This window comes from Coregonus clupeaformis, unplaced genomic scaffold (assembly GCF_020615455.1).
Source record: "Coregonus clupeaformis isolate EN_2021a unplaced genomic scaffold, ASM2061545v1 scaf0024, whole genome shotgun sequence".
In the NCBI taxonomy this organism is placed as follows: Eukaryota; Metazoa; Chordata; class Actinopteri; order Salmoniformes; family Salmonidae; genus Coregonus; species Coregonus clupeaformis.
Window position 1 is genome coordinate 395,001 of NW_025533479.1, and position 23,035 is coordinate 418,035.

A 23,035-nucleotide genomic window follows, 5' to 3' on the forward strand; every position below is an offset into this window, starting at 1 on the left:
ACTGGTTACTATTTTAATGAGCTTTGTCCCCCAAACAAGACCAATTTTGGACGGTCCAGACCAGACCAAATCTGAACCAATGATAGACGTCTATGTTTCACAAGTCTGGACAGCACAGTACAGCAGGGTTCAGTACAGTTGAGTAAAGTATAGTTCAGTACATTAGTGTAGAGTACAGTAGCACTCTACTGTGCTGGACTGTGCTGTCCAAACTTGTGAAATATATAGATGTCTGTGTTTGTGCCAAATAAAGGCCAGACCGGATAAAAAAATCTACATCTGTGGATGCTGAAATCAAGGCCAGGGCGGAGCGACCAAATTTTTCAAAGTTCATGGACGTACAGCGTAGGTCAAGTGCTCAGTGGGAAAGCATTTTTCTCTCCCGCTACAGCGCACACAAAGGACAGGGAGAGTGAAAGCGCACTGCTACAAAGCAGTCCAGGACATCAGTCTGATTGACCAGTGGGCCAGGTGAAAATGTTTTGGAAGCCTTCCCTATTCATTAAAACAGTTGAAATGCAAAATAAGCCATCCACCCTTGATGGGCAATCAGCAGGACAATATAATCTTTGAGAGCATATGAGCAATGCAGACAAAGTAATCCCAAATGTAATCAGCTCTTTTTAAGAATAAAACTGTTATCCGATTACATTTTTCTTTTAAAGTAATCCGGACTGATAACAGTTACTTCATTTTTGTTACGCAATCCCTGTTACATGTAATGCTTTACTACTCAACTCTGTTTGCATGCAAACATTAAAAATGTTCCAGCAAAATAACTGTAAAATCGATTTTTTTAAAACATGTATAAATGAATCTCTCCCATTCAGTCCTGCAGCTTTTCTACAAACCAACTGTTTCCTCGTCTCCCTCTTCTCCATCCGGAAGCTGCTTCTCTGCCTTTTCAGACCGTCCTGGTCAAAACAAGGCATTCAGACAGACCGTTATATCACCTGTTAATGTTGACATAATGGCATGTCACTAGGACCACACTTGATATAAGTAGAGAGAGACAGAGAGAGAGAGAAAGAGAGAGAGAGAGAAAGAGAGAGATTGCTTTGGCAATGTAAACATATGTTTCCCATGCCAATAAAGCCCTTTGAATTTAATTGAATTGAGAGAGAGAGAGAGAGAGAGAGAGAGACTGAAAGAGAGAGGGGGCAATGTTAGAAGAGTCTTGCCTGTGCTCCAGAGCCAATGTCCTGTAGGAACACAGAAATAAAGAAGACAGATGAACCTTCAGTTGGACCCCTTCTTCCCCATCTTCCCCACCTAGGACCATAGCCGGTTCAGTTGGACCCCATCTTCCCCATCTTCCCCACCTAGGACCATAGCCGGTTCAGTTGGAACCCTTCTTACCCATCTTCCCCACCTAGGACAATAGCCGGTTCAGTTGGACCCCATCTTCCCCTTCTTCCCCACCTAGGACCATAGCCGGTTCAGTTGGACCCCTTCTTCCCCATCTTCCCCACCTAGGACCATAGCCAGTTCAGTTGGACCCCTTCTTCCCCATCTTCCCCACCTAGGACCATAGCCGGTTCAGTTGGACCCCTTCTTCCCCTTCTTCCCCACCTAGGACCATAGCCGGTTCAGTTGGACCCCTTCTTCCCCTTCTTCCCCTTCTTGCCCACGTAGGACCATAGCCAGTTCAGTTGGACCCCTTCTTCCCCTTCTTCCCCACCTAGGACCATAGCCGGTTCAGTTGGACCCCTTCTTCCCCTTCTTCCCCACCTAGGACCATAGCCGGTTCAGTTGGACCCCTTCTTCCCCTTCTTCCCCACCTAGGACCATAGCCGGTTCAGTTGGACCCCTTCTTCCCCTTCTTGCCCACCTAGGACCATAGCCGGTTCAGTTGGACCCCTTCTTCCCCTTCTTCCCCCACCTAGGACCATAGCCGGTTCAGTTGGACCCCTTCTTCCCCTTCTTCCCCACCTAGGACCATAGCCGGTTCAGTTGGACCCCTTCTTCCCCTTCTTCCCCACCTAGGACCATAGCCGGTTCAGTTGGACCCCTTCTTCCCCTTCTTCCCCACCTAGGACCATAGCCGGTTCAGTTGGACCCCTTCTTCCCCTTCTTCCTCACCTAGGACCATATCCGCGGGAAGTAATGGTGCTGAGGGTGCTGCAGCACCCCCTAAAAAATCATTTAAAATAAATAAACAAAATGTTTTTTTATTCTTCACAAAAGTAGTGCACTGGGCCTTTACAACTCCTGATATAGCCGTCTGCAGTTCCTGGGAAGTCTTAGGAAATCAGCTGATTGGCACTGGTGAATCAACCAACAGTTACAAGTACACCTGCAAGATTAAAGATTGCTATTGGGGAAGAGGAAGTCAGCTGACTGGCTCGTCTCGACTGGCTCGTCTTTTCCTTGATGCTGTGCTGAGTATCAGGTAAGTTAAGACAAAGTTTAGTTTCACTGTTGGGTCATTTTACTTTATCCTCTATGTGTGCGTGTGTGTGTGGATGTGGATGTGTTTACCTATACTTGTGGGGACCAGAAATTCCCACAAGAATAGTAAACAAACAAAATTTGACCAACTTGTCAAATGCTAGGGGGTTAAGGTAGAATTAGTGTTAGGGTTAGAATTAGGTTTAGGGTTAGTTTTGGGGTTAGGTTTAGGGTTAGGGTTAATGTTTGGTTTTGGGGTTACGGTTAGGGTTAGGGAAAATATGATTTTGAATGGTTATAAATTGCGTGTCCCCACACAAGGTTAGTTAACCCCTAGAGTCGATGTCCGTGCCCCCGCTGAAATCTAATTAGCATAATAAAAAAATCCCCATAAAAATCTGTCAGTTTAAGCTAGAGATATCCACTACATCTGCCTACTTCCGCATCTGTGGTGAAAGGAGACAGAGCTACAGCGGTGTTTGTCAGACCATGAGACATCCCAGAAATCAGTCTTCTCACAAAATCGTCTGTAGTGTCCGAATGGTTTGGACTACAAACTATTTTGGACTACAAGCCTCTATGTAAAGATGAGACTCTCACGAACACAATGGTGTTCTCCGTTTTGCTCTACGACCCCCCACAAGCGTCTTGGGGCTCGTCTTGTAGCGTCCAAACAGTTTGGCCTACACACTAATATAACAAACACGTACATGTCTGTTGTTTTGCTCTAGGACGCCCGCAGTCCTCACAAGACTAGTCTGAAGGTCCACCGGTACCAGTTGAAAAAATTAATGGAATTATGTATGGAGAACGTTTAGCGCCGAAAATAAGGAGTTAAATACATGTTAAAAAATATATATTTGTTTCCTGATCTTTCAGTGCAGGGAGAAATGTTCCTGGGAAGTCTTAGGAAATCAGCTGATTGACACTGGCGAATCAACCAACGGTTACAAGTACACCTACCTCCGAACAGTTTGGGCTACACACTAATTTAACTAACACGTACAGTGCATTCAGAAAGTATTCAGACCCCTTGACTATTTCCACATTTTGTTACGTTACAGCCTTATTCTAAAATAAATGAAATTGTTTTTTTTTCCTCATCTGAAAAATATCACATTTACATAAGTATTCAGACCCTTTACTCAGTACTTTGTTGAAGCACCTTTGGCAGCAATTACAGCCTTGAGCCTTCTTGGGTATGATGCTACAAGTTTGGCACACCTGTATTTGGGGAGTTTCTCCCATTCTTCTGTAGATTCTCTCAAGCTCTGTCAGGTTGGATGGGGAGCGTTGCTGCACAGCTATTTTCAGGTCTCTCCAGAGATGTTCGATCAGGTTCAAGTCCAGGCTCTGGCTGGGCCACTCAAGGACATTCAGAGACTTGTCCCGAAGCCACTCCTGCATTGTCTTGGCTGTGTACATAGGGTCGTTGTCCTGTTGGAAGGTGAACCTTCGCCCCAGTCTGATGTCCTGAGTGCTCTGGAGCAGGCAGGTAGCCTAGAGGTTAAGAGCGTTGGGCCAGTAATCGAAAGGTCGCTGGTTCGAATCCCAGATCTGACTAGGTGAAAAATCTGTCAATGTGCCCTTGAGCAAGGCACTTAACCCTAATTGCTCCTGTAAGTTGCTCTGGATAAGAGTGTCTGCTAAATGACGTACATTTAAATTCGCAGGTTTTCATCAAGGATCTCTCTGTACTTTGCTCTGTTCATCATTCCCTCGATCCTGACTAGTCTCCCAGTCCCTGCTGCTGAAAAACATCCCTACAGCATGATGCTGCCACCACCATGCTTCACCGTAGGGATGGTATTGGCCAGGTCATGACCGGTGCCTGGTTTCCTCCAGACGTAACGCTTGGCATTCAGGCCAAAGAGTTCAATCTTGGTTTCATCAGACCAGAAAATCTTGTTTCTCATGGTCTGAGAGTCCTTTAGGTGCCTTTTGGCAAACTCCAAGCGGTCTGTCATGTGCCTTTTACTGAGGAGTGGCTTCCGTCTGGCCACTCCACCATAAAGGCCTGATTGGTGGAGTGCTGCAGAGATGGTTGTCGTTCTGGAAGGTTCTCCCATCTCCCACAGAGGAACTCTGGAGCTCTGTCAGAGTGACCATCGGGTTCTTGGTCACCTCCATGACCAAGACCCTTCTCCCCCGATTGCTCAGTTTGGCCGGGCGGCCAGCTCTAGGAAGTGTCTTGGTGGTTCCAAACTTCTTCCATTTAAGAATGATGGAGGCCACTCTGTTCTTGGGGACCTTCAACGCTGCAGAAATGTTTTGGTACCCTTCCCCAGATCTGTGCCTCGACACAATCCTGTCTGGGAGCTCTACGGACAATTCCTTCGACCTCATGGCTTGGTTTTTGCTCTGACATGCACTGTTAACTGTGGGACCTTATATAGACAGGTGTGTATCTTATCAAATCATGTCCAATCAATGTAATTTACCACAGGTGGACTCTAATCAAGTTGTAGAAACATCTCAAGGATGATCAATGGAATCCGGATGCACCTGAGCTCAATTTCGAGTCTCATAGCAAAGGGTCTGAATACTTATGTAAATAACGTATTTCTGTTTCGTAATTTTATAAATGTGCAAAAATGTCTAAAAACCCGTTTTTGATGAGGGAAAAAAAATAAATGTATCAATTTTAGAATAAGGCTGTAACGTAACAAAATGTGGAAAAAGTGAAGGGGTCTGAATAATTTCCAAATGCACTGTATATATATAATAGGCTACATTAGACTATATAGTGATAGCAGGCTACATTAGACGATATAGTGATAGCAGGCTACATTATACTATATATGGATAGCAGGCTACATTAGACTATATATGGATAGCAAGCTACATTAGACTATATATGGATAGCAGGCTACATTAGACTATATATGGATAGCAAGCTACATTAGACTATATAAGGATAGCAAGCTACATTAGACTATATATGGATAGCAGGCTACATTAAACTATATAGTGATAGCAGGCTACATTATACTATATATGGATAGCAGGCTACATTAGACTATATATGGATAGCAAGCTACATTAGACTATATATGGATAGCAGGCTACATTAGACTATATATGGATAGCAAGCTACATTAGACTATATAAGGATAGCAAGCTACATTAGACTATTTATGGATAGCAAGCTACATTAGACTATATATGGATAGCAAGCTACATTAGACTATATATAGATAGCAGGCTACATTAGACTATATATGGATAGCAGGCTAAATTAGACTATATATGGATAGCAAGCTACATTAGACTATATATGGATAGCAGGCTACATTAGACTATATATGGATAGCAAGCTACATTAGACTATATAAGGATAGCAAGCTACATTAGACTATTTATGGATAGCAAGCTACATTAGACTATATATGGATAGCAAGCTACATTAGACTATATATAGATAGCAGGCTACATTAGACTATATATGGATAGCAGGCTACATTAGACTATATATGGATAGCAGGCTACATTAGACTATAAATGGATATCAGGCTACAATAGACTAAATATGGATAGCAGGCTACAATAGACTATACATTACATTTACATTTACGTCATTTAGCAGACGCTCTTATCCAGACGACTTACAATACCCACTGACACACACACACACACACACACACACACACACACACACGTCAGAGTCCTCCACCTCCCTATTACCTCCGAGTCATGTGACCCAGATAGCTGTTCGTTTTAACAATGGACTCACACACACATACTTACACACTGTTTCATTTTATCAATGGGCAGATCTAGGTGTTGAGGGACAGGGACTATATTGGATCCAATGAGAGAGGTCCTCAGGGAAATCAGGGAACAGAACAGAATGGTGAGAGAGAGAACCAATAAGTCAGACAGCGACTGTGTGTGTGTGTGTGTGTGTGTGTGTGTGTCTGTGTGCATGTGCGTGAGAGAGAGTGAGAGAGAAAGATATATATATATATATAGAGAGAGAGAGAGAGAGAGAGAGAGAGAGAGAGAGAGAGAGAGAGAGAGAGAGAGAGAGAGAGAGAGAGAGAGAGAGAGAGAGAGAGAGAGAGAGAGAGAGAGAGCACAAGAGAGAGGATTCAGCTGCCCACTTCCACTACCCTCCTGACGCATTTTCTCACCCCAAGGAACACTGGTGTGTCAGGAGGACTCCTGTAGGAGCTGGAACACTGGTGTGTCAGGAGGGACCTCTGTAGGAGCTGTAACACTGGTGTGTCAGGAGGACTCCTGTAGGAACTGGAACACTGGTGTGTCAGGAGGACTCCTGTAGGAGCTGGAACACTGGTGTGTCAGGAGGGACCTCTGTAGGAGCTGGAACACTGGTGTGTCAGGAGGACTCATGTAGGAGCTGGAACACTGGTGTGTCAGGAGGACTCCTGTAGGTGCTGGAATACTGGTGTGTCAGGAGGGGCCTCTGTAGGAGCTGGATCACTGGTGTGTCAGGAGGACTCCTGTAGGAGCTGGAACACTGGTGTGTCAGGAGGACTCCTGTAGGAGCTGGAACACTGGTGTGTCAGGAGGACTCCTGTAGGAGCTGGAACACTGGTGTGTCAGGAGGGACCTCTGTAGGAGCTGGAACACTGGTGTGTCAGGAGGGACCTCTGTAGGAGCTGGAACACTGGTGTGTCAGGAGGACTCCTGTAGAAGCTGGAACACTGGTGTGTCAGGAGGACTCCTGTAGGAGCTGGAACACTGGTGTGTCAGGAGGGGCCTCAGTAGGAGCTGTAGAAGTGATTGGAATACTCTCTGCTCTAACAGAGTGCCTTAATCATCAACCAGACAACATCTTATTGACCAGCAAATCAAATATCTTATAAACAAGGCGCATGAATGTGGCTCAAATGTTGTGTGGTTCTAACCGGTAAGAGAGCTGAGCCAGAAACAGGAGGGTTGCTGGTATCAAATCCTAGATGCCATTGTGCCCTTGAGCAAGGCACTTAACCCCCCACAACAACAGCGCCCAGTGTGGCATCCCCCCCACCTCTCCTCTTCCCCCCAAAAACGGTATGCGTGTCTTTTGGAGGGGTTGGGTTAAAAGCGAAAGTCAAATTTCGGTTGGACCATGTGTGAAGTGATCTTAGTTACAATGCAATTTTGAAATTATTCTTTTTTATTTGGAATTCAAATGATGTGTAACGTTTGTTCAGAGTGCTAAATGTTTTGTATTTACTCTTGGGTATTTTCCATTATTGTAGTTGTAGTTATATCCGATAGGTGTCGCTGCTGTCTTCTGTTTTATTATAGGGATCTGAGTTTTATTATAAGGACCGTTATAATGATAATTCTAAGGACCCCTAGTTGGTCATTTACACCCCTATTTACAATATGTACAGTTGCTGTTCGAACAAGGACAAATGAATTGACATTGCAAATCAAATTTACATCTCAATTGCTTTGCTATATGGCTCATGACAGCAATGACATGACACCAAATTATGAATAATCTCCATAATTCCCTTTGATTAATAATCTAACCAATCAAAGCCCTGCCTTTGTGTTTATAGCTGTAAGTGAAACTGTTAGTTTTGCATAATATAAACACTGACCCCGGCCGGGGCAAAGCTAGAGTGCGTCACCGGCAGGTAGGTGGGGTTTAACGGGGCTGATTATTTACGGTACCATTTGCAGCAGCAGAGCTCTCCGGGATGGCATAAGAGAGTGGCTATTACTACGAGAGGAGAAAACCTACCGACCGAACGAAAGACAGACAGCCTCGTGGAATCGTCCCCTCGGAGATGGCAAGACTAGAGGTGTTATTGTTCACGGCTCTAGCTCGCATTTCGTCTGGGAAATCTGCTTCCTTTATTGGCTATTCCTGATCCGCACACCAACCGACACCTCCAACGATGGATTGTACTGAAGTTCCACCTTGTGTGTTTTTGCGTCAAGACAATCGAGCGAAATAAGAGGAAACAATCACGGACGGCTGTGGGCTATTATCCATTCCGGACTGTTCACCATCTATAGAGCGTCCATTCCGGACTGTTCACCATCTATAGAGCGGGTCGTTGAGAAATGCATGAGTGTACGGATTTTTACCCGAGATAGATTTTGGTTGGCTATTTTGTTTCAATCCTCGGCTGCAATATTCAGGCTATTACATCGGTTTACGCGTAAAGGACATGGACACAATGTTTATTATCCACTGGCTGCGCAAGTTATGTGCTATGTTTTAACTACCAGAAACTATACCTGTAGTTAGAATAGATGTCTTCGTATTCTCTATTTTCCTATTAACGGCCTGGGATGATATAACTGCAGTTTAGAGGATTGCTTTGCGCCGTTAGGAATAGTGCGCTGCTGTGGTTAAGCCCCTTTTAACATATACTGGCCTGTCGGGATAGACGCTACGCTAATCACCTATAGGGTTTCAGAAATACCCTTTTGTTAACCTCAATTTTTTTTTCTTTTTCTCAAATGTCATTCAAATGAACGCAAGTAACCTATTCTGAGCTGCTGTGTACAGTTGTAGGCTATAACTTGGAAACAACTCTCCCCACCTCACTAGCAAGGTGACAGTAGGAGTAGGGTTGCAGTGTGAGTTCTCTGTGTGACAGAACAACAGAAGGACAACAGCCATGGCTCTGCCAGATAACACCCCCAGCATTCCTGTAGGGGAGGAAGTCATCTTCCCTGAGATAGTAGAGCTGAACGTGGGTGGCCAGGTGTACATCACCCGCTACTCAACACTCATCAGCGTACCAGACTCACTCCTGTGGGAGATGTTTAGCAGGAAATCCACCAAAGGGCTGGCGAGGGACACCAAGGGCCGTTTCTTCGTGGACCGTGATGGTTTCCTGTTCAGGTATATTCTGGACTACATGAGAGACCAGCAGCTGGTGCTCCCAGACCACTTCCCAGAGCGGGGTCGCCTGCAGCGGGAGGCTGAGTTCTTCAACCTCCCTGAGCTCGTAAAGATTCTGACACCCAAACTCAGCAAGCAGAACTCGCTGGGCGACGAGGGGTGTCAGAGCGACCCGGAGGACTCCTCGCCGGGCATCGACACCGGGCGCAACCTGGCCTCGCTGGGCACTGCCGCCTGTGCCAGTCTGGTCCCCAGCGGAGAGAGTAAACGCTCGGGATTCATCACCATCGGTTATCGCGGCTCCTATACGTTGGGGCGCGACAGCCAGACCGACGCCAAGTTCAGACGTGTTGCTCGCATTATGGTCTGTGGCAAGACGTCGCTGGCTAAAGAGGTGTTTGGGGAGACGCTGAACGAGAGCCGGGACCCGGACCGACCCCCGGAGCGCTACACATCACGCTACTACCTCAAGTTCACCTTCCTGGAGCAGGCCTTTGACAAGCTGGCGGACGCCGGGTTTCACATGGTGGCCTGTAACTCCACGGGGACCTGCGCCTTCGCTCACGAGCAGACGGACGACAAGATCTGGACCAGCTACACTGAATACGTGTTCTACCGTGAGTGAGACCATCATCATCCCTGGTCCCCCTAGTGCTCCCCAACCTCCAGCCTCCTCTACCCTTGCCTCCCTGGATCCAGCCCTGGGTCCCCTTGCCTCCCTGGATCCAGCCCTGGGTCCCCTTGCCTCCCTGGATCCAGCCCTGGGTCCCCTTGTCTCCCTGGATCCAGCCCTGGGTCCCCTTGCCTCCCTGGATCCATTCCTGGGTCCCCTTGCCTCCTGGACGCAAGCCTCCAGCCCCTGCCCACCTGGCTCTTTGGCCCCCCTAGTGCTCCCTAGCCTCCAGCCCTTGGCCTCCAACCTCCATGTGCCCCCCGTTCCCCCAGCCTCCAGCCCATGGATTCCTGCCTCAATCCCCCCTGGCCCCAAGCCCCATGAGCCCCGGCCCCCTGCCTCAAGCCCCCCTGGCCCCAAGCCCCATGGGCCCCGGCCCCCTTGCGTCAAGCCCCCTGCCTCCAACCAGCTGCCCCCTCTCTCCATATTTCTTTCTGACCCATCAGCTGCTCTCCTTACCGGCTCTGCGGTCCCCTCTCCTGATCCAGCTATAACCTGACCATTGCCCACTCAAGCCCCCGCACCAAGCCCCAGAGACCCAACCACAGCCCCCCCCCCCAACCATCCTACAGAGACTGCCTCCCCCTCCACCCTCCATGTACTGTCCATCCTCCTGCATATAGTATCTGCCTTGGTAAAGCACAATGCTGTGTGTAAAATACCTTATTTAGTCCAGTTCAGGCCCTGCCTAGTTTGTGTTTAACTAACTTTAGAACTCAGAGAGCGGACTGGAGGGGCCAATCGGAAAAGGGCCTAGATTGAAGTGGCCCCTGGTCGGTACTATTTTGTTCTAAACCTCTGTTGCTGCTTACTCCAGCAGATCAGACTCTTCTCCCTCCTACTCCTCTGAACTAAAAATGGCCAAATAATAGGACATCTAAGAAGCCTAGAGGAATGAGAGAGAGTGGCCAGCCCGGCACAAGCAAGAGCAAAGTGTTACACGAAAAGTCTTTCACTTCCATTCCTCCTTCACCTCTTCTTATTTCCATTGTGATATGTCTGTGAGAGCAGACTGTTGGGGAAGGGGCCGTTCATTCCTCCTTCACCTCATCTTATTTCCATTATGACATGTCTGTGAGAGCAGACTGTTGGGGAAGGGGCCGTTCAGTTTTACTATTCAAATTAATTGTATTTTTCTTGGAAAGATAACACCTCAGCTTTTGTTAAGTCTCTGCTTGTAAAGACAACTAGCTAACATGATGCCATCTTGTCTCACAAAAAGCACATTGAACTCCTTATAAGGGAAAGGAGAGCCTATATGGACCAACAACATCCTCTCATGCTGTTTATGTACGTGTTCTTCAGGACAACCCAGTTCTTTGCATTCTAGAGGGGATTCCAAATGCCAGAAAAACAACACTAGTCTTGTACGAGAGTCAAAACTAACAAACAAGGAAAAAAGATCACGTTGTGTATTTGACTGCAAGAGGAGAAAAAACAGAGGGGTTTTAGTACAGGGTGTCTGATAAAGTGTGAGGGTTTGTCTGATATGGCACCCTATCCTCTATGTAGTGCACTGGTCAAAAGTAGTGCACTACATGGAATGAGAGAGAGTGGCCAGCCCGGCACAAGCAAGAGCAAAGTGTTACACGAAAAGTATTTCACTTCCATTCCTCCTTCACCTCTTGAAGTGTGTTATTTGATTGTGCGATGGAGTGTTGAGTATTCTAATCGCCCACGCCTGGAAGGCCAGAGGAGAGGTGAAGTGTTACGTCACAATGTCCACAAAACCTCTCCTTCTACTCCTCCTCGTCCTCCTCCTCTCATCTTGGTTTTTATACTGCCTCTCTGTTTTTACTTTCTTCAAACAAGAACATTTTACAGGGATACGATTGTTAGTGAATGCCCACAGCGTTTGGCTCTCAGCCCTCTTCTGATACTGTGGTTTACATTTATGAAGGACAATCCTTTTTCTCATTGGAGTGTGTTTTTACTCTGCTATCTATCTCAAGCTCTTCTATTCAGTTCAGTATTACAGTTTTAAGCTCTTTCATATTTGATGACAGCTCTCATTGACTGTAATGTGTATACCCATGAGAAGGAGATAGGATTACGCCATAGCCAGCCAAATAACGACATTCTCTCAAAACTGTAGCAGTACAGTACAGGACAGGACTTTGGATAGGACGTGGATATTTTTGAGGGAATGTTGTAGTACAGTCGATTCCTGATAAGTACACCTCTTATAAGTGCAAAATCACTGGTTAGTGCACGGTTGTCAGTACAGTCACAACAAAGGGTATTTCAGGAATTTACTGTAGTTGGACTGAACAGTAATTGTAACCACAGCAACTATAACCACAGTAACAGGAGAAAGTGTGTGAATGGTTAAAGGTTAAGCGGGGTTAAAGGTTAAGAGGGGTTGAGATGGTTTAAGTGGTAGGGGTCATTTTCAGGTATACCCTCAGGGCAAGTCAACATCACAACTTGAACTTACAGTACCTCAGTAGGTAAAATAAAGCTTAGAATCATCTCCAAATACCAAGGAACACTAATTATCTGAAAAGGCAAAACTTGTACCAGTAATAATCAATGGATCAACTAGTAATATGACTTGTAAAGTACAGAATATTCCCCCTGATAAAGTGAAACTCTTGTTCAAGAAACTGCCTTGACGGTTCGGTAGACAGAGTGATATTAATTTGAGTGAAGGTGAGAAGAAGACATTCTGAAAGCCTGAAGGAAGAGAAATGTTTTCTTGGATATCGCTAGAGTATGATAGCACATTCTTCGAGTATGATAGCACAGTGTTGACAGTAGCATTGAGTCGTCAATGTCAATGTCAGATTCAGTGTCAATGTCACAAGTCAAACATAGACCAAACAGCAACGGAGAAAACACGTTTGTCATACAGTAAGGTATACAGTACACCCAGAAGAAGGCACCGCGTGCTGAAAAACATTGGTTTCTATACCTATTAAATGATTGGGAACATAATTAGTGTGCGACTTTCTTTCTTTTTCTAGTTTACTCTCCGTTAGTCAGCGCCTCTACAAAACATTTTTGGGTGTGTGTCAGTTGATGCCTTTTGTTATACAGCAGGGAAAAGGAACATGTAATCTGTCAATTCAAATGTGTTATTTATCTTCTACTACACTTGCATTCTACATCCATTATGAGTAGTTTATTAACTAACCTGGTAAAGTAGGGTGACATACTTCGGGAGAGTTGTGTACGCTCTTATTGATATTATTATTGTAACTGAAAAGTGTTAAAATAACATAAAATATTTCACAAGTAAACCCTTTCAAATGTTCATGTTTTTACTGAAGGGACCACAAGCCTATAAAAGTAACTGTATTCTTTCCACCTCTCTCTGTCTCGCTCTCCAACTCTCTCTCGCTCATTCGTGGTCCTCTGTAGCTCAGCTGGTAGAGCACGGCGCTTGTAACGCCAAGGTAGTGGGTTTGATCCCCGGGACCACCCATACACAAAAATGTATGCACGCATGACTGTAAGTCGCTTTTGATAAAAGCTTCTGCTAAATGGCATATTATTTATTTATTATTTATTCTCTCTCGATCTCTCTCTCTCTCTCTTTCTTCAGTGGGTTCTCAGTGGGATCTTGTTGTGAAAGGCTGGTCTCTCTCTCTCTCTACCCTCTCTCTCTATATCTTTCTCGCTCTCTCTCTCGTAGTGAAAGGCAGGCCAGAGTCAGTGACAGCAACATTAGATACGTCTCTCTGTCAAAGCAGATTACAGAACATCTGTGTCTCTGCCTCTAATCCATTAATTAGACCTGAGTATACTATAGCAACCTAGTATCAGTCAGACACAAGATATTAATAAACATGGTTGTTGTTGAGCGATAGCCAGGTCAGGTAGACTGCAAACAGGGATCACTGGTTTCCATCGAAACAGAGAAAACTACGTCTCTGATATTTTCCATTGAATACAGTCAATATAGTCTCTGTTTTTAGCCAAATTAGTTTTTTCTCTCTCTGATGCTCAAACAGCAAGATGTACCGTTTGTGTCACCTCCATGGTGAGATAGGGTGATGGTGCAGCCAGGTCGTTCAAGATTGACGTCGAAATTGGAGGTCTATCCATGTCCTGAGGACGTCGGGAAATGCCTTCAAAAACGGCCACTAGGGGCAACAGGGAGCGCTATTACCATCAGGTAGGCTTGGGTAATCCCTTAAATCTGGATCAGAAGGTTGGGTGTTTGATTCCAGTCGTGGACACTGGATTTTTATTTCTGGTTTTAACCCTATCCCAAACCTTAACCCCTTACCTTAACCATTTGGAATGAGCGCCTAAACTTAACCCTTAACTTCAAAATGTGACGTTTGGAGAAATGGAAGGATACAGAGCAGCAGGAGAAACAAGAACACTTCAAAATCTGACGTTTGGAGAACGTGGGTGAACGTCTAATTCTGCAGTGAGACCGTGAGAGCTGGTTGGATGGTGTTGACTTCTGTGTGATGTGAAAAAAAAGATGTTACATTTTTTTTCACAATTAAGTATGAATCAAGTTAATGCATCATGCCCTTGTTATGTAATAATATAATATAATATGCCATTTAGCAGACGCTTTTATTCAAAGCGACTTACAGTCATGCGTGCATACATTTTTGTGTATGGGTGGTCCCGGGGATCGAACCCACTACCTTGGCGTTACAAGCGCCGTGCTCTACCAGCTGAGCTACAGAGGACCACATGTATATGTAAAGTGACGTGAGTGAGTCTATTAAGTATGAATCAAGTCAATGCATCATGACCTTATATAAAGTGAGTAAGTCATAAATGTTTTAAATGGCTTAGACGTTGGAGGCTCTCAAAATGTTCTCAATCTGGTGCGCACACGCACACACACACAAACAAACACGTTAAAATCTTTATGCGCCTCCTCTTCCTCTTCTAGATCCTTCTATTTTGGGGTCGCTCTTTCGGAATGCATGATGGCGGTGGAATCCTCTATAGTGTGTTGTCACAGTGCCTGGAATGTTTTTCCAACCAATCCAAACTGAGTCTGGAGTTATTGAGGTGGCGGCATGAGTGTGGGGTTTTTTGTCGCGTCAGTGAGTGACTGCACATCGACATCGTAGTGTAAAACGCCACAGCAAGCCATTAGCTGGGAGGTCTAGAAGCACATTGAGGGAATTCCAGAAGGTAGTGTCCATGCTGCAGGTCTATACCTCTCTGGTTAACTATGAGGCTCAACATTCAACACTGTTGATGTAAGACGGTCACTTAGATACACTGAAGCTATCCAGGATGATCATCTAAAGCTGTTTTGAAAAGTTTAGCATGTTTGGTTGTGAGCCATACGGTGAGCAGGTGTAAACTGTCACCAGAGTACTATGTCTGATCGTACAATAAAGACATTTCATCATGAATGGTTCTTATCTGCCTTTTTTAAATATATGCTGCCGAGAATCTTGTATGGCAAGATAGTTACACTAAGCAAGCATTCACAGCACAGTGTCATCTACCTCCTCTTGCTGTTATTATATTTCTCAGCACACAACATGTGAGAGAGGGAGTATTGTAGAGTGTTCCGGAATCTACTGGAATGTAGCTATAGAGTGTTCCAGAGTGTTCTAGAATCTAGAGTGTTGCTACTATTGTGCTCCACTTCTAGGCAGCGCTATGACTGGTGCTTTATGTGTAGAGCGGAGTAGAGAGAGCCAGGGACACAGCAGGCCTTATGCTGTAGCTTAGCCTTGAAAGTCCCTGAGCCAGAGAGAGATAAGGCCCCATGCATCTTCAGGACAACATGCCTTCAGCAGTCAGCTTCAATCTCTCAGTGTTTGTGTAACAAATGGCACCCTGTTCCCTATGTAGTGCCCATAGGGATTTGGTCAAAAGTAGTGCACTAAATACTGAATAGGGTGCCATTTGGGATACAGCGAGTGGGATCCTCCTAATTTCCCCTGCCAGATAAGACATGGTTTCCACTGTTAGGAGAGAAAGAGAGAGCAGGAAAGAGGAATATACAGAAATAGATATACACATAGAGGGAATAGATATACACACAGAGGGAATAGATATACACATAGAGGGAATAGATTTAAACATAGAGGGAATATATATATACACAGAGGGAATAGATATACACATAGAGGGAATAGATATACACACAGAGGGAATAGATATACACACAGAGGGAATAGATATACACACAGAGGGAATATATATACACACAGAGGGAATAGATATACACACAGAGGGAATAGATATACACACAGAGGGAATATATATACACACAGAGGGAATATATATACACACAGAGGGAATAGATATACACACAGAGGGAATAGATATACACACAGAGGGAATATATATACACACAGAGGGAATATATATACACACAGAGGGAATAGATATACACACAGAGGGAATAGATATACACACAGAGGGAATAGATATAAACATAGAGGGAATAGATATTAACATAGAGGGAATAGATATACACACAGAGGGAATATATATACACACAGAGGGAATAGATATACACATAGAGGGAATAGATATACACACAGAGGGAATAGATATAAACTTAGAGGGAATAGATATACACACAGAGGGAATAGATATACACACAGAGGGAATAGATATACACATAGAGGGAATATATATACACACAGAGGGAATATATATACACATAGAGGGAATATATATACACACAGAGGGAATAGATATAGACAGAGGGAATAGACATACACACAGAGGGAATATATATACACACAGAGGGAATAGATATACACACAGAGGGAATAGATATACACATAGAGGGAATAGATATACACACAGAGGGAATAGATATACACACAGAGGGAATAGATATACACACAGAGGGAATATATATACACACAGAGGGAATATATATACACACAGAGGGAATAGATATACACACAGAGGGAATAGATATACACACAGAGGGAATAGATAGACACATAGAGGGAATAGATATACACACAGAGGGAATAGATATAAACATAGAGGGAATAGATATACACACAGAGGGAATATATATACACACAGAGGGAATAGATATACACATAGAGGGAATAGATATACACACAGATGGAATAGATATACACATAGAGGGAATAGATATAGACAGAGGGAATATATATACACACAGAGGGAATAGATATAGACAGAGGGAATAGATATACACATTTACAAAGACCGACAGAGAGAGAAAAATACAGAGAGAGAGAGAGAGAGAGAGAGAGAGAGAGAGAGAGAGAGGGAGGAGGGGGAGAGGAGGGAGAGGAGAGGAGAGGAGAGGAGAGGGAGAGAGAGAGAGAGAGAGAGAGAGAGAGAGGAGAGGAGAGATGAGAGAGAGAGTATATCAACAACAGTGTTTTGGTTTCTAATCTTATCTTATCTTCCGCCTCTTGGATGAATCGTTTCTGTTGCAACTTATTAAGATTCTGCTGTACTCTGCTGGCATACAATTTGCTGCACTCCACTGTGCTGTGTAGCTCTGTGCTATGTAGCTCTGTGCTGTGTAGCTCTATGCTGTGTAGCTCTGTGCTGTGTAGCTCTATGCTGTGTAGCTCTGTGCTGTGTAGCTCTGTGTAGCTCTGTGCTGTGTAGCTCTGTGCTGTGTAGCTCTGTGTAGCTCTGTGCTGTGTAGCTCTGTGTAGCTCTGTGCTGTGTAGCTCTGTGTAGCTCTGTGCTGTGTAGCTCTGTGTAGCTCTATGCTGTGTAGCTCTGTGCTGTGTAGCTCTATGCTGTGTAGCTCTGTGCTGTGTAGCTCTGTGCTATGTAGCTCTGTGCTGTGTAGCTCTGTGCTGTGTAGCTCTGTGTAGCTCTGTGCTGTGTAGCTCTGTGTAGCTCTGTGCTGTGTAGCTCTGTGTAGCTCTGTGCTGTGTAGCTCTGTGTAGCTCTATGCTGTGTAGCTCTGTGCTGTGTAGCTCTGTGTAGCTCTGTGCTGTGTAGCTCTGTGTAGCTCTGTGCTGTGTAGCTCTGTGTAGCTCTGTGCTGTGTAGCTCTGTGTAGCTCTATGCTGTGTAGCTCTGTGCTGTGTAGCTCTATGCTGTGTAGCTCTGTGCTGTGTAGCTCTGTGCTATGTAGCTCTGTGCTGTGTAGCTCTGTGCTGTGTAGCTCTGTGTAGCTCTGTGCTGTGTAGCTCTGTGTAGCTCTGTGCTGTGTAGCTCTGTGTAGCTCTATGCTGTGTAGCTCTGTGCTGTGTAGCTCTATGCTGTGTAGCTCTGTGCTGTGTAGCTCTGTGTAGCTCTGTGCTGTGTAGCTCTGTGTAGCTCTGTGCTGTGTAGCTCTGTGTAGCTCTGTGCTGTGTAGCTCTGTGTAGCTCTGTGTAGAAGAACTCGGCCCACCTTACCATTGTGGAGGTACTGATAGGCCTCTGTACTCTTGTAATCTTTCATAGTGGAACCATCCACTCCCAAGGAGAGCACAAAGTAATTACAAATGTCCCCATACGTCATTTCAGGCCATTTTATCATGACATCCACCCAATTATTAATCATGGACGGATAGTGTACGGTGTTACCATCTGACCTCCGAAGATCCATTTGTGTGTGTTCCCAAATGTGAGCCATGTTTTGTTTTTGTTTATTTGTTAAGATGTGTTAATGATGTGCATTTTTTAATTATTAGCTAGCCACCGCTCTGGGGTAATTCGCTAGAGATGACAGAAGTTGTGAAACGGAAACAAAAACACAATCGCGTTCGAATGGAACTGGGTCAAGTGTGCGGGGCTACATAAGGCAAACAGGTTTATATTACTGCGACAGAGTAGCCTACTGCAGACCTGCCCACACACACACACCTCTCAGTCAACACAAGTAGTGGTCAGGAAAAGCCAGAGTGGATAAAGACTGAGGACTGCATGTAAGGTTCATTAAGCTTCAAGCTCTAAGGCTAATCTGATGTAATTGGTCTCTCTCTCTCTCTCTCTCTCTCTCTCTCTCTCTCTCTCTCTCTCTCTCTCTCTCTCTCTCTCTCTCTCTCTCTCTCGACAGTAAACCGAGAAACAAGTTGAAAACAGCTAATAAAGAGAAGCTTCATGGTGGCTAATTACCTGAAAGCTGCTTCAGCCCGCTGTGTGTGTGTGCCTCTGTGTGTGCCTTCCCATGTGTGTGCTGGCATGCATCTCTGCATGTGTTTGCATGCCTACATCTGTGTTTTAGTGCATGTATTTGTGTGTGTGCATGTCACCGTGTGTGCATGTCTATTTGAGGAGTGTGTGAAGTCTGATCTACCTCCTCTGCTCTACAATACCGTAGCTCTGTAGTCTGATCTACCTCCTCTACAGTACAGTAGCTCTGTAGTCTGATCTACCTCCTCTGCTCTACAGTACCGTAGCTCTGTAGTCTGATCTACCTCCTCTGCTCTACAGTACAGTAGCTCTGTAGTCTGATCTACCTCCTCTACAGTACAGTAGCTCTGTAGTCTGATCTACCTCCTCTGCTCTACAATACCGTAGCTCTGTAGTCTGATCTACCTCCTCTGCTCTACAATACCGTAGCTCTGTAGTCTGATCTACCTCCTCTCCTCTACAGTACAGTAGCTCTGTAGTCTGATCTACCTCCTCTGCTCTACAGTACAGTAGCTCTGTAGTCTGATCTACCTCCTCTGCTCTACAGTACAGTAGCTCTGTAGTCTGATCTACCTCCTCTGCTCTACAGTACAGTAGCTCTGTAGTCTGATCTACCTCCTCTCCTCTACAGTACAGTAGCTCTGTAGTCTGATCTACCTCCTCTCCTCTACAGTACAGTAGCTCTGTAGTCGGATCTACCTCCTCTCCTCTACAGTACAGTAGCTCTGTAGTCTGATCTACCTCCTCTACAGTACAGTAGCTCTGTAGTCTGATCTACCTCCTCGACAGTACAGTAGCTCTGTAGTCTGAGCTACCTCCTCTGTTCTACAGTACAGTAGCTCTGTAGTCTGATCTACCTCCTCTACAATACCGTAGCTCTGTAGTCTGATCTACCTCCTCTACAATACCGTAGCTCTGTAGTCTGATCTACCTCCTCTTCTCTACAGTACAGTAGCTCTGTAGTCTGATCTACCTCCTCTGCTCTACAGTACAGTAGCTCTGGCTCAGGGCTTCCTTGTCACATTGAATGTTGAGTTATTTATATGGAGACAGGCGCAGGGCCAGTTGTGCACCTTACTGTGTTGCTGTAGCCCTGGCACAGACTGACACTCCTCTGTTTCCTCACACAGACTGACTCCTCCTCTGTTTCCTCACACAGACTGACACTCCTCTGTTTCCTCACACAGACTGACACTCCTCTGTTTCCTCACACAGACTGATACTCCTCTGTTTCCTCAGACAGACTGACACTCCTCTGTTTCCTCACACAGACTGACACTCCTCTGTTTCCTCACACAGACTGACTCCTCCTCTGTTTCCTCACACAGACTGACACTCCTCTGTTTCCTCACACAGATTGACACTCCTCTGTTTCCTCACACAGACTGACACTCCTCTGTTTCCTCACACAGACTGACACTCCTCTGTTTCCTCACACAGACACACCTCTAGTGGCAGGGTGGAGGTTTCTGAGCTGTCACAGAGCATATTGGCCTTATAACACACTGGGGACACTGACATGCAAGGTCAGGGGTTGAGAGACAGAGAGAGAGAGAGAGAGAGAGAGAGAGAGAGAGAGAGAGAGAGAGAGAGAGAGAGAGAGAGAGAGAGAGAGAGAGAGAGAGAGAGAGAGAGAGAGAGAGAGAGAGAGAGAGAGAGAGAGAGAGAGAGAGAGAGAGAGAGGGGGGGAGATAGAGAGCTCTCTCACCTAAATACAGACACAGTAGGCTCCTCATTAAACATCCCTGACTGATAAAGCAGTGTGTCTTTGCGGTCCAGTAACACCAGATGTTAGAATGCAGAAAGTCATTCTGGTGACAGCTTAACCTCTCTCTGTTCTTTTTCTATCTTCTTATTTTTCTTTCTATCTCCCCTCTCTCTCTCTCTCTCTCCTTCTATCTCACCCCCACCCCCTCTCTCTCTCTCTCTCTCTCCATCTCTCTCCATCTCTCTCCCCTCTCTTCCTCTCTCTCTTAGACATGGTAGCTGTGGCCAGGAAAGCAACCTATCGTGGATGTGTGCCAGTACAAAGCGTAAAGACAGAAATAAAGAGCATCCATTAGTGCTGTGATTACGGTGGCCCTAGCCCTCTGACACCTGACAGATACACCACACCGGGATGGAGAGAGAGAAATGAAGAGGCACTGTGAGGGCAGGGCACTGTGAGGGCAGGGCACTGTGAGGGCAGGGTACTGTGAGGGCAGGGTACTGTGACGGCAGGGTACTGTGAGGGCAGGGTACTGTGAGGGCAGAGTACATTGAGGGCAGGATACTGTGAGGGCAGGATACTGTGAGGGCAGGATACTGTGAGGGCAGGGTAAATTGAGGGCAGGATACTGTGAGGGCAGGATACTGTGAGGGCAGGGTACTGTGAGGGCAGGGTAAATTGAGGGCAGGATACTGTGAGGGCAGGGTACTGTGAGGGCAGGGTAAATTGAGGGCAGGATACTGTGAGGGCAGGGTACTGTGACGGCAGGGTACTGTGAGGGCAGGGTACTGTGAGGGCAGGATACTGTGAGGGCAGAGTACATTGAGGGCAGGATACTGTGAGGGCAGGGTAAATTGAGGGCAGGATACTGTGAGGGCAGGATACTGTGAGGGCAGGGTACTGTGACGGCAGGGTACTGTGCGGGCAGGAAATGCCTTCCATATTATACTATAATAGAGTGTTAGGGTTCAAATCTAGCAGGAGAGTAGTGGGGTTGGATACTGTACTGTATTAGTAGAACAGTAGGGTTGGGCAGAAGTTAGCAGAGATCCTGAGAGACATAGGATCTACTGTAGTAGTAAAACAGTAGAGTTATACTGTAGTAGTAGTAGAACAGTAGAGTTATACTGTAGTAGTAGTAGAACAGTAGAGTTATACTGTAGTAGTAGTAGAACAGTAGAGTTATACTGTAGTAGTAGTAGAACAGTAGAGTTATACTGTAGTAGTAGTAGAACAGTAGAGTTATACTGTAGTAGTAGTAGAACAGTAGAGTTATACTGTAGTAGTAGTAGAACAGTAGAGTTATACTGTAGTAGTAGTAGAACAGTAGAGTTATACTGTAGTAGTAGTAGAACAGTAGAGTTATACTGTAGTAGTAGTAGAACAGTAGAGTTATACTGTAGTAGTAGTAGAACAGTAGAGTTATACTGTAGTAGTAGTAGAACAGTAGAGTTATACTGTAGTAGTAGTAGAACAGTAGAGTTATACTGTAGTAGTAGTAGAACAGTAGAGTTATACTGTAGTAGTAGTAGAACAGTAGAGTTATACTGTAGTAGTAGTAGAACAGTAGAGTTATACTGTAGTAGTAGTAGAACAGTAGAGTTATACTGTAGTAGTAGTAGAACAGTAGAGTTATACTGTAGTAGTAGTAGAACAGTAGAGTTATGCTGTAGTAGTAGTAGAACAGTAGAGTTATACTGTAGTAGTAGTAGAACAGTAGAGTTATACTGTAGTAGTAGTAGAACAGTAGAGTTATACTGTAGTAGTAGTAGAACAGTAGAGTTATACTGTAGTAGTAGTGAGAACAGTAGAGTTATACTGTAGTAGTAGTAGAACAGTAGAGTTATACTGTAGTAGTAGTAGAACAGTAGAGTTATACTGTAGTAGTAGTAGAACAGTAGAGTTATACTGTAGTAGTAGTAGAACAGTAGAGTTATACTGTAGTAGTAGTAGAACAGTAGAGTTATACTGTAGTAGTAGTAGAACAGTAGAGTTATACTGTAGTAGTAGTAGAACAGTAGAGTTATACTGTAGTAGTAGTAGAACAGTAGAGTTATACTGTAGTAGTAGTAGAACAGTAGAGTTATACTGTAGTAGTAGTAGAACAGTAGAGTTATACTGTAGTAGTAGTAGAACAGTAGAGTTATACTGTAGTAGTAGTAGAACAGTAGAGTTATACTGTAGTAGTAGTAGAACAGTAGAGTTATACTGTAGTAGTAGTAGAACAGTAGAGTTATACTGTAGTAGTAGTAGAACAGTAGAGTTATACTGTAGTAGTAGTAGAACAGTAGAGTTATACTGTAGTAGTAGTAGAACAGTAGAGTTATACTGTAGTAGTAGTAGAACAGTAGAGTTATACTGTAGTAGTAGTAGAACAGTAGAGTTATACTGTAGTAGTAGTAGAACAGTAGAGTTATACTGTAGTAGTAG

General features: G+C 44.9%; 1 protein-coding gene across 1 annotated transcript in view; it reads left to right on the top strand.

Annotated features, from left to right (window-relative positions):
* The first annotated feature begins 7,985 nt into the window (after positions 1-7,985).
* LOC121531384 (BTB/POZ domain-containing protein KCTD12-like) overlaps positions 7,986-23,035 on the top strand; it is a 51,656-nt gene continuing 36,606 nt past the window's right edge. Inside the window, exon 1 of the mRNA XM_041836625.2 lies at positions 7,986-9,825. Coding sequence (XP_041692559.2) covers positions 8,982-9,825 — 844 coding nt within the window. The 5' untranslated portion in view covers positions 7,986-8,981. The remainder of the gene's footprint in view (positions 9,826-23,035) is intronic.